Source organism: Neolamprologus brichardi, chromosome 1 (assembly GCF_056152115.1).
Source record: "Neolamprologus brichardi isolate AB-2024 chromosome 1, ASM5615211v1, whole genome shotgun sequence".
Taxonomy (NCBI): Eukaryota; Metazoa; Chordata; class Actinopteri; order Cichliformes; family Cichlidae; genus Neolamprologus; species Neolamprologus brichardi.
The window spans coordinates 8119209-8133711 of NC_142104.1; the positions used below are offsets into that span (position 1 = coordinate 8119209).

The window sequence follows — 14503 nt, forward strand, 5'->3', positions numbered from 1 at the left end:
AATATTTAACATTTTTATTTAAAATGTGTGCATTTTCTACCAAACCATACTTCTGTTGTAATTATTACTTTGCTTGCTCTTTAATGAAACTAGTAATATAAAAGTGAAACTTTTTGTTCTTTGACTTAGGCCCTGAGCCCTTAATAAGAATAATGTATATTTTCAGAGTCACTGATTTCATTACTGTCGTAGAGGATATGTATGTAGGTGTCCAGCTAGAATATTATAATTATAATCATATGGTCACTTTTCTATAGGCTTTACCTGAGGTCCATTTTTGCAGCAAGCCATTGGCTTTCAGCTAATAACCCTGCAAATCACCCACACCAATGTCATGCAGCCCTGCGTGAAATATCTTTACTCCTCCCCACTGGCAAGCCAGGCTCACAGCTGGTGGGCAGTCTGACTCATTCTCTGCACCACATGCCATACAGTGCTCCAGTTTGTGTACAATGCAACATGGGGAGAGAATGGGGGAAGGAGAGAGACAACGAGTGAGAGAAAGGAAAGAAAAGTTTGCCAACAAATAATCTAAAGCATTTAGTGTCTTATTGTATGCTTATCTGCTAGGATCAACTGAGAGAGCCTGCCAGTTTGTAGAAATACCCAGGATTGCATTTGTGTTTTCTGTCTTTTTCGGTTTGTAAATCTAGTGAATTAGAAAAGTTTTCTGTGAAACAGAAGTCAGAAAACACTGTTAGGGTGATTGTGTTCATTGTAAAAACCTCGAAATAATCCCGCAGTCCACTTCCTCTTAACTATAATTGTTCCTTGGCATACATAGCCACTTATAATGAGGTACAAAAAAATCTTGTTTATGTGTTCAGAGTGGCTCTGTATGATTCATCTGCATCTCATAACAAAAACAAAGTAAAAAAGAACTATGGGGAGTTTCAAAAATCAGAACTCTTTGATTGGACTATTTGCAGGCACCTTTTTTGTCCTCATCTTACTCTTTCATCTTTCATGATCAGTATTTTCTACCTCTTGGACCAAGAAAACTCTGAACATTAACCATGAAAGAGGGAATTTAAAGAGTTTTTCACTCCTTTTTTCCCACTTTTTTGAGGTTTTCTGTTTTCAATTAGATTGTTTGTATAACCCCACTGGGGCATTTAATTAGTCACAAACAGAGTATATAAACTAATCTAATACATACAAAGTCTGGAAACAATTTAAAAGATACAGACACATTTGTAGATTGCAAAACTGCACAGTTATTAAAACAACATTAAGAGCATAACAATGAAAAGACAAAATGTGCACTGCACAATAGCAGACTTGATATAAAACATGTAACTGAAATGCCCCTGTGAACAGATATGCCTTTAGCTAATTTTCTGAAGTCTGTATAATCAGTAAATCTCAGGTGAGCATAGGTCAGGTGCCATGGACTCAAAAACCTGCATTCCCACAGGCAGGTTTGTAAAACAGACAATAATTTTCTGGTATTCAGTTATAGAGTAATGATGGTAGTTTAAAAAGGGAAAAGGTTCGGCTCTGGTAAGGAAGCAAATGTGCTGTCACCAATGATTAATTGTCCAGCCTTTGATTAAATCCAACCCAATATGGCATTGATTTTATAAAATAAAGCTTGAATTCCTGATGCTGTGTGAGTCCTTATTAACCAGTCATTAAGACTGAAACCTCTCAGTTTTAGATTTTTACAGATTTACTTTCAGAAGACAAATGTTACCATGTTATTAAAATATATCAATGTATTAAGACCTCAAAGCAGAGGTCAGTCATGCTCATAACTTTCTATTCTTAAAATCAAAAATTCTAAAATTCACAGATCTGGTTCATTTTCTCACTGCACAAATTATGTATAAAGCACTAAATAACCTGCTTCCTGACAATATTCTAAAACTGTTTTCTAAAAGGGAATGGGGATACAATTTGAGGGGGGAATTAAATTTAAAACATCCTTGTCTCTGTACAGCATTAAAGAGTTTTTGCATCTCTGTGGGTGGAGTGAAGCTGTGAAACAGACTAAGTAAAGATATGAAGCAATGTCTGAGCATGGTGCAGTTTAAAAAGCAGTGTAAGGACATGGTTTTTACAGGGTACAGGGAGGAGGTAGACATTTGATAGGGTGTTCTTGTCCAATATTTTCATGTGTGTGCGGGTGCACAGGTATGTTGGTATGGGTATATATATCTGTAGGTTGTGTATCCTTTGAGGTGTTACTGGGGTTATTGAAAATGTGTATATGTGTGTATGTGTATATACATATGTATAGATAGATAGAAACATATATGTATATATATATAAAAAATAATAATAAAAGAAACACATAACATATAATGTAATTGCAAGGAGGTATTTCTGTAGTCTATTGATTACTAGATAGTGGAAAAGGGGTGGGATTAAATAAGCTTGTGCTTCTTCCTGCTCCTTTTTGAACATGAAATTTATTTGTAGTTGTGGTTGCTCGTTTTCCTTTTGTTTTGCTTTGTTTATTTGTCTCTTTTACTTCTATGCTGTTGTACTTTTTCAACATGTTCAAAATAAAGATTCAATCAATCAATCAATCAATCAATCAATCAATCAGGGTTTCATTACTTTGGACTAAAACATCTCAACAGCTCTAGGATGGGTTATGATGAAATTTTGAACTGACATTACCCTAAAAACTTGTGTAACCCCATGACCTTTCCCCTAAATCTATGACATTTGGATCCACGTTGCCTGTTCTTTATCTTTGTTGCTGCTAATGTTACTATATTTATGTTAGCACAGCTGTGCAGCCTGACAGCCACTAGCAAATGTTTAAAAGCAAAGGAACCACTTGCAATGACTCATTTAATTCAGAGAAAGCTTTCAGATGGGCAGTATATCCAGCTGAGTTTAGGATTCTTAAATAGAAAGAGTACCACTGTGAAAACCTTATTTGCTATTTTTGATGTTGCTGTCTTGTTGTTGTTTTAAGTATGTAAGGATGTACACTAATGCTCGTCTCTTTAGCAGACCCTGCCATTATTGGTATGATTTCACATGATCGAATGAATGGTGCTGAACAACCAGGCAAATTTTCCCCTTCGTGTTTCTATTTTACTTTCCTGTTTGAAGAAATGAGTCACGGTTGTAACCCTGCTAGTCCCCACTTATTCCAATCCACACAACAAATAAAGTGCTGTTTGGGCATGCATACATTAAAGTAATTCTTTCAGTTTTGTTCCACTGTGTGTTTTCTCTTATTGCACTTTTTTTTTCAAACACTGACCTTGTTATGTAACATATAATGATACTGTGGATCATACAATCTGTCTGTAGGCAAAAAGACAGAATTACAGTTATACTTAAAGAAGCACAAGGAAATAAATGTTTAAAATGATTAACCCCTCATTGTCACGTTCATTTAATTTCACATAAACTGTGATGTGACATAAATCGTTTCAGCTATTAAGGGTTAACCAAAAATGTTTGCTAACCGATTTGAATGACAAGAAAAACTGGAGCGAACTCAGTCACCCCCTTGCAATCTTTCTCTCTTTTTTTCTGTCTCTCTGTCTTTAACCCAAGTGTTCGCCCTACACTGTAACCATGTACACGTACATGGGGGTTGCTTTTTGTCCGTAGCAGGGAGGCAGATCACTTCAATATGACTAAAGGGGATCTGGTTTATATCCCCACAGCATGAGAAATGCAGACATACACATTCTTTCTTTTTTTCCTTTTGAATGTTTAGAAATGATGTTTGTACATCTAGATTTCATCTGCCAGTCAAGGCAAAGGCCACGCTGTGCTTTTGCCAACAAATCAGCACTGCTGGTACAATTACACTATATTTTGATTATTTGTTGTTTCATGATGAAAAAAACATCCCCCGAGGGTATACGTTTCTCTGACAACCAACAATATATGTCCCTTTTGCTTTGCTGTATGTCAGACTTATACAGAATGTGATATTCACAGGTTCACATTTCAAATGTTTGAGGGCAAGCTGTACTCATTTCATATTTATGTGTGGACGTATCTACCTCTTTGATCTTTGTTAACTATAATTATAATCTTTTGTAGTTGTTTTTTGGCCAATTTAAACTTTTGATGTATTAACAAAATATGGAATGGGAGAAATTTGGCTGTGTCTGTTTTCTGTCCAGGAAACAACAATCTGAATTAGAGCACCAAATATCTGTCTATATAGAGCTAAATTTAAATAATACTTTGTCAATATGGCCTGCCACTCAAACTGTTCATCACCTCCCATCATATGTGTCAGCCTGTGCCTCATGAATAGACAATGACAGGCAGTGTGTGGGAAGTCCCTTTTGATGAATCTGGACTTGTCTTCACTTAGCAACAGCTTATTACTGCCAGAGTAAAAAGGGCTGAAAATACATCATAATCTATTTTATGGCAATTGTTGTTTTGGCAAGGCTGCTGACTAACTACCCCCTGGATTAAATGGTTCTTAGAGTGAAAAGACTGGTAAATCTATGGATAAAGACAAGGTGCAAAATACCCTCTGTTTACGATGTTACAAGAATAAAACAAAAATATAACTTGTATTCCGACTTTGACTCTGTACTTTGTTGAAACACCTTTGGCAACATTTATTGCATATGATGCAACGAGCTTTATATGCAAGAATGCACACCTATTTTGGGGCAGAACCTCTCAAACTCCATGTGGCTGGATGGGGAACAGCAGTGCACAGCCATTTTCAGTTCTCTCAAGAGATGTTCAATCAGGTTCAAGTCTGGGCTCTGGTTCTGATAGGACATTCACAGAGTGGTCTTGAAGCCACTCCTTTATTATCTTAGCTGTGTGCTTAGGCTTGTTGTATTGTTGGGAGATGAACCTTAGCCCCAGTCCGAGGTTGGGGGTATTCTGGAGCAGGTTATCATCAGGCATGTACATTCCTCTCTCATTCCATCTTTCCCTCTACCCTGACTCAACCCTCCCACTTTTGCTGCCAAAAAATATCCCCACAGCATAATGCTGCCACCACCATGCTTCACTACAGGGATGATTTTGGCCAGGTGATGTGTGGTGCCTGGTTTCCTCCAGACATGACACTCGGCATTCAGGCCAAGGTGTTCATTCTTTGTCTCAGACCACAAGATTTCGTTTCTCATGGTCTGTGAGTCGAGTCCTTCAGATGCCTTCTGGTAAAGTCCACACAGGGTGTGTTTTTTATTGAGTCATCTCTACAATACAAGCCTGGAAGAGAACTAGTGGTTCCAAATTTCTTCCATTTGATGATGGAGGACGGTGGCCACTGTGCTTATTGGGTCCTTCAGTGCCACAGGAATTTTTCTGTTCCCTTCCTTGCTTTGACAGGTGTGTTCTATGTCCAATCTCATGTCCAATCAACTGAGCATCCTACAGATGGACTCCAGTCAAGTTGTAGAAAAATCTGACAAAATGTGGAAATAGGTTGTATGTGACCTCTATTTGTTTGTGTCATGGCAAACACTGTGAATACTTATGTACTGTATGTTAATGTTTAGTTTTTTTTATTTTTAAAAGATTTGTAAGAATTTCAAACAAACTTTCTACACATTGTCATTTTGGGGTATTGAGAATAGAATATTGAGGGAAAATGAACTGAATCCATTTTGGAATAAGGCTGTAACATGATGAAACAAATGAAGCATTCACTGGATTATCAGCAAGGGTTCTGCATCATTTTCTGTGAACAAGTGGATGATTTCTGGGAAGAAACACCGTGGATGAGTTTTTCAAAATTATTTTTTTGGCCTTTGAGCACCACAAGGTCATCTAGTTCATTGTATTTAAGAGACAAATTCTGTACATATGCTCTCTAAAAATACACCAATCAATAATAAACCCTCTCAATAATAATAAATTTGAAATCGTATTTTTCCATCTCGACTTGACAATGGTCAAGTAGACACTAAAAAAGCAATTTGGGAACAGGACCAGTGTATTTTCTTATTCTGATTCTACAGTCATCAACTCAGTATAGCAATTTGTGTTTTTAATTCAGTTCCCTTTTGTTGTTTTTTTGTTTTCAGCTTAGTACTCATACATGTCGTGTACTTTCTGTAGCAGCCATATAAAGTATGGCTATGTCTATAAACTAGTTTAGATCTATTAGGCCTGTGTTACATACACCCAGACTTTTAACTAACTCACTGTCATTCTAATTCAGGTAGCTGCACAGATAAAATGTTAAGAGGGTACAGGAAGCTAATGCTGTGGATGAATCAGCATTCTGAGAAATTCCAAAATTGCTGTTGACTCACTGTTATGACTTACCGACACAGCTAAATAGAACATAATTAGTGCTATGTGTTGCACCTGTGCCTTTTCTTATACTTACAGAGAAAAACAGTGCAGAAGGTCTGCTACGAGTGTTAATGTGTGTTTAATTTTATTTTATTTTTGTCAGCACTGCATCAATTATATGGAGTGCAATAAAGTAGTGAAAAAGAACCCTCAATATTTTCACAGGTGCAGGTCGAAGTAATTACAGGGTTTTGAAATACTTTGGTTTAATTGTATTCAGAAATTTGATGGGAGAAGTGCATACAATACACAGCTAATGTGTTTTATATGCAAATGTTGTTTAGTTGTGTTACATGTTACACATTACACTACAATTAGGATATGTTGAAGATACTGCTGCTCATATTCTTTTGACCTATCCAACTTTCTTCTGTTGGTTGGCTGGCTTGAAAACACTGACTCTACCTCAGTCTCAAAAGTTGGTGTGACTGACCAGGGCAAAGGTTAATAGTCTTTGCTTGGTCTACCTCTATGTCAAAGCAGTGTTTTTTTCTTCTGCATTAACTTTGAGATAGGTGTCTTCTGAGAGGGGATATTTGATTGGCTGAATGCTATCCCTGACCTGTTTAACTGAGAATGATCTTCAGTGTGATGTAAAATGGAAACAAGACTCAATACTCTGTAAACACGGATAGCCCCAAGTGACCCTCGTACTGCCCACTCGCTGTTATGTATGTAGTTTGTCAGATGCAGCTTATACAGTGAAAGACTAATTACAGAAGCTTAGAGAGCCAGTGCTGCTGCTTTGGGATACTACGTTCAGTACCCCAGTTCTACTGTTTCATGATAATTTGACCAAAAACAAATTAACTTGTGACATAACCTTGATGTAAACATGGTATGAAATAATAGCTTACAAGGCAATAATATATTTTATTAAAAGATAAAGAAATTAAGCACAGGGGTGTTTAGTAATGGATTACATGTAATCACAATTATATAACCCAAATACAAAAAAAAGTAAACATAATTAGCCTGAATTAGATTTGCAAGATGTGATACCAGGTTATAGTTACAGTACTTGATTGTATTTTGATTACTTAGTAAGTAAATAAAGTTTATTTATATATTGTTTTTCACAGTCAAAGCACTGTACAACTGAAATTACAAAAGAATGTCGATAGAAGGAATGATTAAATAGAAAAGGTTTTAGCAGTTTTTTTAGTCCACAGTCAGCTAAACTGAACTGATGCGGTCAGCTGTAACAGAGTCTTGGTTCTTTATATATACATATTATGTATTCTTTCAAAAATGACAATTTGATATGGAATCCATTGTTTGCTATTTTTAAGGGATTTTTTTTTTTTTTTTTTTTTACCAACTTTAAGTATCTAGATCAGGATATATGATTTTAAGTTAAAAAATGTATTTATAACTTTTATGTTTAAGGATTTGGCAACATTTTAAACATATGTTTAAACAGGAGAATGACAAAAACACTTACATAACACTAAATGATGGCCGGGTCTTTTTTCTTCAACAACTGGGCTTTTTTTAGAAGACAAAAATATGAATACATGAACACAGCTGAACCTTTTGTGGCAAACTGTGATTATTCCTGACACATATTTTGATGATATTGCGATCAAATTCAGAAGCAGCACAGCTTCTGCTGTAATGCTATGTGCATGAAAGCAGAATAATAGCTAAGAAGGAGTTAGGGAGAAGGAGAAGGAGGTCTGCCATTAGGAAGTTTTCCCTCAAAGTCTAAATAGTAAGCAAGTTGTTAGATGTTGCTACTTTTCTAGATAATTCTAGGTAATTTTGCCTGCTCTTATTGTGTTAGTATAGATTTTTCTAACATAGTCTACATCATATTTATTCCTAAAATTATTCCAAAACTTAGGAATGACATGTTTAAAATATGTGGACAGACTTGAAAGAGGGCAGAGTTCTTCCTTAAACAGATATGAGCTGTTAAAAACCGGGAGTTGATAAAGTAATATGAATTGATTTTCTTTGTCATGCACATATTTCAACAGGTTATTTCTCAAAAAAACAGAAGACAAAAAAGCATCAATCAGGCAGGATGCACTCTAACACCAGAGCACAGTAGATGTTTTCTATAGGCTATGTATCTTGACTCACTAGCAGTAATATTAAATAAGAAATATTCAGGATCAATTTTTGAAAAAGGGTAAGGAGACCCACGTAAATTCCCGATTATTAAGTCTTATTACTTAGAAAAACCCACGTTGACTTAAACACCACCGAAGCGGGAAACGTGTCCTCATTTCCTTGCACACTGCTTATTAGCGACACCGGAAGTGAGTGTAACCAAGCAACGCCCGTCGTTGCCGTGGTAACAGTGTTGCCCTCGGGGAAGTTTGTAGCTGCAGAGGTGAAGAGCTATTCTGTGCGAGAAACGAATCTAGGCTATAACTTAGCTGTAGCAGTTGAATTCACATATTTATTTTAATCATTCATAAATAATACGAGTTTTCTTTTCTTTTCTTTTGTCAGGTGTGGTTTAACTGCCATCTTCAGTAACCGTTAGCTAGATGGAGGAGGATTTGGCCGAGGGTAAAATCACCCGCTCTCATAAACAGAACACAAGCGAAAAATGGATGTTTCTCACCCCTATGGTAAATACCGTTTTTAATAATTTTACGGACGCTTTCCAAACACTACTTAAAGTGTCGATACACGGTTATGTCTGAGCATATTTGCCTGTGTCTTATTAAATAAACGCTGTTCAATATTTCTGTAGATCAACAGCTGCAAGTTGCACCTCACGACTGTGAAATCTCTCGTGCCAGCGAGAGCACAAGCGATGGTGAGTCATTAAAAGAGCACACTGGAATAGTAATGGCTATGTAGTGCTTATAGTTTTCAAGGCGTTTAGAGGTTGGTCTCTTTATCTTTTTTCAGAGTGACTCTCAAGATCATGTAAAAGAAACATTTAACTACTCTGACCTAGGTAGGTTTGACCCACTTAACTCATTCAAGCACTCACCACCCAAGAGGATTTTGTGTGATTCAGCAGCATATTTGCATATATTAATTACTGGGCATGGCTGTGGTTCTCAAACTTTCGCTGGAGATGCCCTGCTTCAGACGACAATAAAGGTCATCTGGCATCCTAGTTTTAAAATAAGTCATCAACAATAGTAATTATCTATTTTGGATTATTCGTGAAATAAAAGTCAACATAATAGTCTCGGCAAAATCTGTTTTGTGCATTTTCCCTTCAGGGTCATATTAATTTAACCAAAGTTTACATCACACATTTCTCTGGTTGTCCACAGCCCACTTGCAGTGGCTTAAAGTCTAATCAGTGGGGCCTGCTCCGCAGTTTTAGAACCACTGACATGCAGCTGCTGTGTAAAAATGTTTTCTTTGCACTTATTTACTATATTTTATCTTTCGTAGAAAACAGTTTACATGCAGGCATCCAGAAAAGAGTTGTACAGGAACTATTTGAAAGTGACAAATGTACATATAATCAAAAAGCTGGAGCTGCCGTTTCAAATGCTGCATACAAAGCAAGACACAAAGCAAGGAGACAAACCCAGTGTACGGGGGAAACTTTTGGCCAGAATGCCTTAAAAAATGCAAAACCTGCAGGTACTTTTCAATTTAAAAAAATGATAGAATTAAGATAACCTTTACATGCACAGTTTTGTAGACATATTTTATGTTGTGCGCTTTGCTTTTAAGTGTACCCTGATTTCAGTTTGTGATATCTATTTCAGGTGATTTTCCTGGATGTAATTACAGTGCTCTGCCTGGTTTTCTCTCCACTCAATTGCCTTTCACATCCAGTTTTCAACAAATTGACTTGGAAAGGTACCCCTTATCTGCCTATGTATTCTATATTGTCTGTAAAGTGTATGTGTTGTAGTACAGAGTTGTAGTACATTGTTGTCTAGCTTAAAGTCACTGTAAGCTGGAACTATCTTTAACATGTCATATGTGTCAGCTGTTCTTTGAATCTTTTACCTGCAAAGGCATTCATATTCTTCTGACATGCTTATGCCACTGAATTTTATTAACTCATTCTGACCTTCACAGTCGTCATTTGCTGTAGGAACCATGAGACTAACTAAAATGGCAAAGGCTTAAGATTGCCACAAGGGAGCAGCAGAGTCTCTTTAAATAACTAACCAGTATCTCCAGATAAAATGGCAGTAATTCTGACTAAATATTCTACTGACGGACTGAGCAGAAATCACTTAGCTAATATGTATATTGAAAAACTGATCTAGTTATTTGAATCATTAACCTGAGCTGACAATATTTGTTTCATTAATTCTTTCACAAAAATGTATAGATTTTATTTAAAGTCTAAATCTTGTAATATGTTTCCCCCCCAATACTTTAGACAATCTCTGGAGGAATGCCCACAGTTGGACTTTGTAAAAGAACTGCAGTTTCTCAACCTTCAGCACAATCTAATTACAAAGATCCAACATTTGTCACATTTGCAGCAGCTGGTTTCACTGAATTTGCATGACAATCACATCAGTGACATGGCTGGCATTGAAGTTCTGAGGTCTCTCAAGATCCTCATACTGGGGAAGAACAGGTTAGTTGCCATGACAGGAAGTGTAAACAAACAAAGACAGCACAGATAATATTTATATTTTATAATTATAGATATTATGAAGCTTATTTTTAGTATGATAAAAACTTAATTGACTTTGACAATGTGCAGTTCAGTTGTGCTAGTGCAAGATGACCAGTTGAGTAGCTTTATTGTTCTTTTGTTAAACATCTCTAATAATATGCACAATATGCAATGAAAGTTGCAGCATTTATTAATAGTTAAAATGGGTTCAACAGTGCTGCCATGAAAGGAAAATGTTGTTTACATTCGGCATTTAATACATTTGAATTAACTAGGTACGGCTACATGGTCAGCATCAGAAATGATTAAACCCAGTTTCATTTGAAAAGCAATCATCTCAGTGACATTTTTGGTCAGCAGGTTCAGGATCAAAGTCACATCTTTTTGACATAAAGATCTTACAGGTGAACTTTCTTTCAAACATGACATTTGTCTTTGCAAATCAGTATCTGAGGTCATAGTAACTGAACAGTAAGAAATTCCTCTACTTTATTTGTTGGCATTTTCAAAAGACCACAGCAAATTATTGTTCAGTGTTATATGATCTCCATCCACATGGAGAGCTCTGAACAATATATTACTGGATATTATCTGTACTGCTGCTGTTCCTTCAAAAACTGCAACCTTTTTAAATTTTCCTGTTGGTTTTTCATTGAGCCAGAATTAACGTGTTACGTAACTGTTGCCACTCTACAGACAAATTCTGTTTCATGTTGTGTTTTCCCATTATGTGTCACATTTTTCCTTGTACTTTGCAGAATTCATGAAATCTGCTGCCTGGACAGCTTGTCTAAACTGAATATGTTGGATTTGCATGACAATCAGGTGCTGTTCCTTTACCGTCATCCCTCCTACAGGACATGTATATTAAACAGTGTTAATTTAGTTGCCAGTGGTGTAAAGGCTGATCATGGTTGTAGGCTTCAAAGTTCAGTATGAGCGGATTGACTCTTCCGTGTTCTAAACCATGTATTAGGGGCAGTTAATTCACTTTAATACTGAGGTTTGTTTTTAAAGCCAGAAATCTGGCTCGTTGTTTTGGGCACTTAACTTCAGCTTTTCACATAGTTCACAGCACTCTAAGAGAAGAAAGCACTGAAAACCATCAGAACCCACAAGCTGTTGTCTAATACCTACTCCCACATTAATTTCCTCAGTGGCCATCGCATAATTTATCGAACAGATGGAACTGTTTTTTTTTTTAATGTTTTCAGCACTGGGTAATGTTTTGAGCTCTTGTAGATTATAGTGTTCCTAAATTAATGTATGTCTCATTCTATTATTATCTATTATTATACTGTTTTGTTCCTTGAGAATAGAGCCTGCTTAATGATATTAAAAGCCTGAGAAATAAAATTATGTCAAATGAGAATTTTAACAGCTAATGGAAAAGGAAGACAACATAGAAAGGCTTCCCTTGGTCAAATTAGTGTTTTGCCAGAATGCCGCCTACACGCCTCCTCAGAGAGCTACTCCAGAGCTCTGGTAAGACTTGCTCTCTTTCTGAGGTCGGTTGCTCTTTACATGAGCAAGCATTACAGTTGCCATTCAATGATTGTTAATTTTAAGTTATTTTTCCTGACGGAGATTTCTCTGTTTCCTCAACAGTGTTGACTTGTGCTTACTAACTACATCTATATGGTTAATTTTAGCAGTTATAATCTTGCAATTGAATTAATAATGAAACTTCTTTAGCTCTTTTGCTCTTATTTGTAATGCAAGCACATTATATTTAGGCTCTGGCAGACACCTATTGTGAAGCAGATGATAAATCTATCATTCTCACAGGGCCAGTTTGTCTTTCAAACACTGAACTTAAAACCTTCTGTTTTGTGCAGCTCAATAACTGTTCAGTCATATTTTTAAGACATTTTCCAAACTCACAAGAGATCTGACCACCCAAATGTATTCTGAATTGCTGCATAACGATAATTCAAGATTATGAAGTGGATGAATTATAGTTGTTGTTTAGTGACTTTTGGCCACAGAACACCAGCTGCTTGTCTTTTCCCCCCCCTTTTGACCACAAGCTTTGCATCACTGTTATCCTTTCTTCCCCCCATCCTTGAGCTGGGAAGCTCACAAACATCTAAAACTCCGCCATTTTACCCATTTATTGCTGTACCAGGGAGAGGTTTCTTTTCCAGTTTGCTGGAGCTATTCAGAATGAGATATTCTCTCTGGGAGTCGGCCTTCAACCCACTCAGTCTCAGTGACCAAGTCTTGGGGTTACAATGTGAACTGAGATTGTTGAATAACCAATTCTTTACTTAGGCTGTGATGTTTTCCACTTGAACAGTTTGACTTAAATGTTCTCAAGAAATAGCTGAGAATGCCCTGTGGGGTCACTGAATTGAAAAACAAAAAATATCACTCTCTTAGAGAAGTTGGCTAAAGTCATATAGAACTCTCGCTCCTACAAATGATGATGTTGATTGAGTTTGACTCTGTCTGCCATGTTTGGTTGGCAAATCACTCTGGGATGAGGTGAAGTTTAGACAGGATTTCCCCACAAGAATATCCGTGACCCACGATACTTGTGACACATACTTATTTTTCCTATGTCATTTGAAATAAACATACCAAGTTTAGAAGAACAGGCCTTTACCTGTGAGACAGAAGCCTCTTGCCAAACTCCGGGTCCTGACCTTCATCACTGGAAATCACCAAATTCATGGTCTGTAACTCAAGATTCTCATATATTTTAGAATGGGGCTATCCAAAATCTATTTCAGTGTGTACAGAGATACAGAGTTTATGAATTCATATCCATGTGTCTGTCCGTTGTAAAGGTTATGTCCTTTGATTTTAAAATGCGTGTTACAGTTTTATCAATTCCCAAAGTGAGATATAGGTAAAAAGTCTACACTTGCCCCTTTGTTTAATGATTCTCAGCAACATTTATCATGGTGGCTCGATTGTTTAATTTGATGAACACTTACAGTGTGCAGACTGTATTTCGGGCCAACATTCATAATCTATTAATTTCTATTTTAATGAACGCCTATCTAAGCTCCCAAAACAAGATATAAATCAGATGCAATTTATGCTGTGGTGCTGACTAAGATCATACTGCAGTGTTTCTGCTTTATATTACTAAATAAATGTCTCTTTAGCTTTTACATTTATAAACACTGATATTTTAGACCATCTGAAAAGATATCCTACAAAGACAAGAACTTTTTTAGTCTCATGTTCAATATAGATTTTCAATCCATCTGTTCTGTTTACCATTTAAACAGCAGTTATGTTTGGATTTTGTGTTTTCACAGAATCATCAACTCGTAAAGCATTGTCCGCCTTTTCTTAATGTTTATAGTGTGCACAGTAGGAATAGGCAAATACATCACCATCTTGATAACAGCCACTGGGAATTTGTGTGAAGTATTAAAAATGTCACTCTTACAGAGGTTTATAAATGTTTTTCTCCAAGCAGTATGATGGAGAAGGTGGGGTAAGATTCCACCATTGACTGACTCTTAGTTATTTCTTTTGTTTTCATGATTTGGTTAGCCAGACAGCATGTGTGTCATTTTAGAGAAAGAAATTCAAATGTATAATTCAAGTATGTTATACTCTGCTAATCCAGCCTTAATCTGTGCCTCACTGCATAGAATTGGGTAATATATGATATGATTGCTCTTTTACATGCATTTTAGTTTTGTTTTTAAC

At 36.4% G+C, this 14503-nt stretch overlaps 1 protein-coding gene across 4 annotated transcripts in view; it reads left to right on the top strand.

Annotated features, from left to right (window-relative positions):
- The first annotated feature begins 8548 nt into the window (after nt 1-8548).
- lrrc49 (leucine rich repeat containing 49) overlaps nt 8549-14503 on the top strand; it is a 35080-nt gene continuing 29125 nt past the window's right edge. For 2 of the 4 annotated variants that reach the window (XR_436521.3, XM_006779746.3), the window contains exons 1-8: nt 8549-8602; nt 8725-8846; nt 8972-9037; nt 9133-9181; nt 9634-9828; nt 9957-10050; nt 10586-10789; nt 11590-11656. Coding sequence is in view for 3 of the 4 variants with exons in the window: in XM_006779746.3 (XP_006779809.2) it covers nt 8763-8846; nt 8972-9037; nt 9133-9181; nt 9634-9828; nt 9957-10050; nt 10586-10789; nt 11590-11656 (759 nt within the window). In the remaining variant the exon portion in view is untranslated. The other 2 variants (XM_006779747.3, XM_087847539.1) reach the window with 2 other exon arrangements.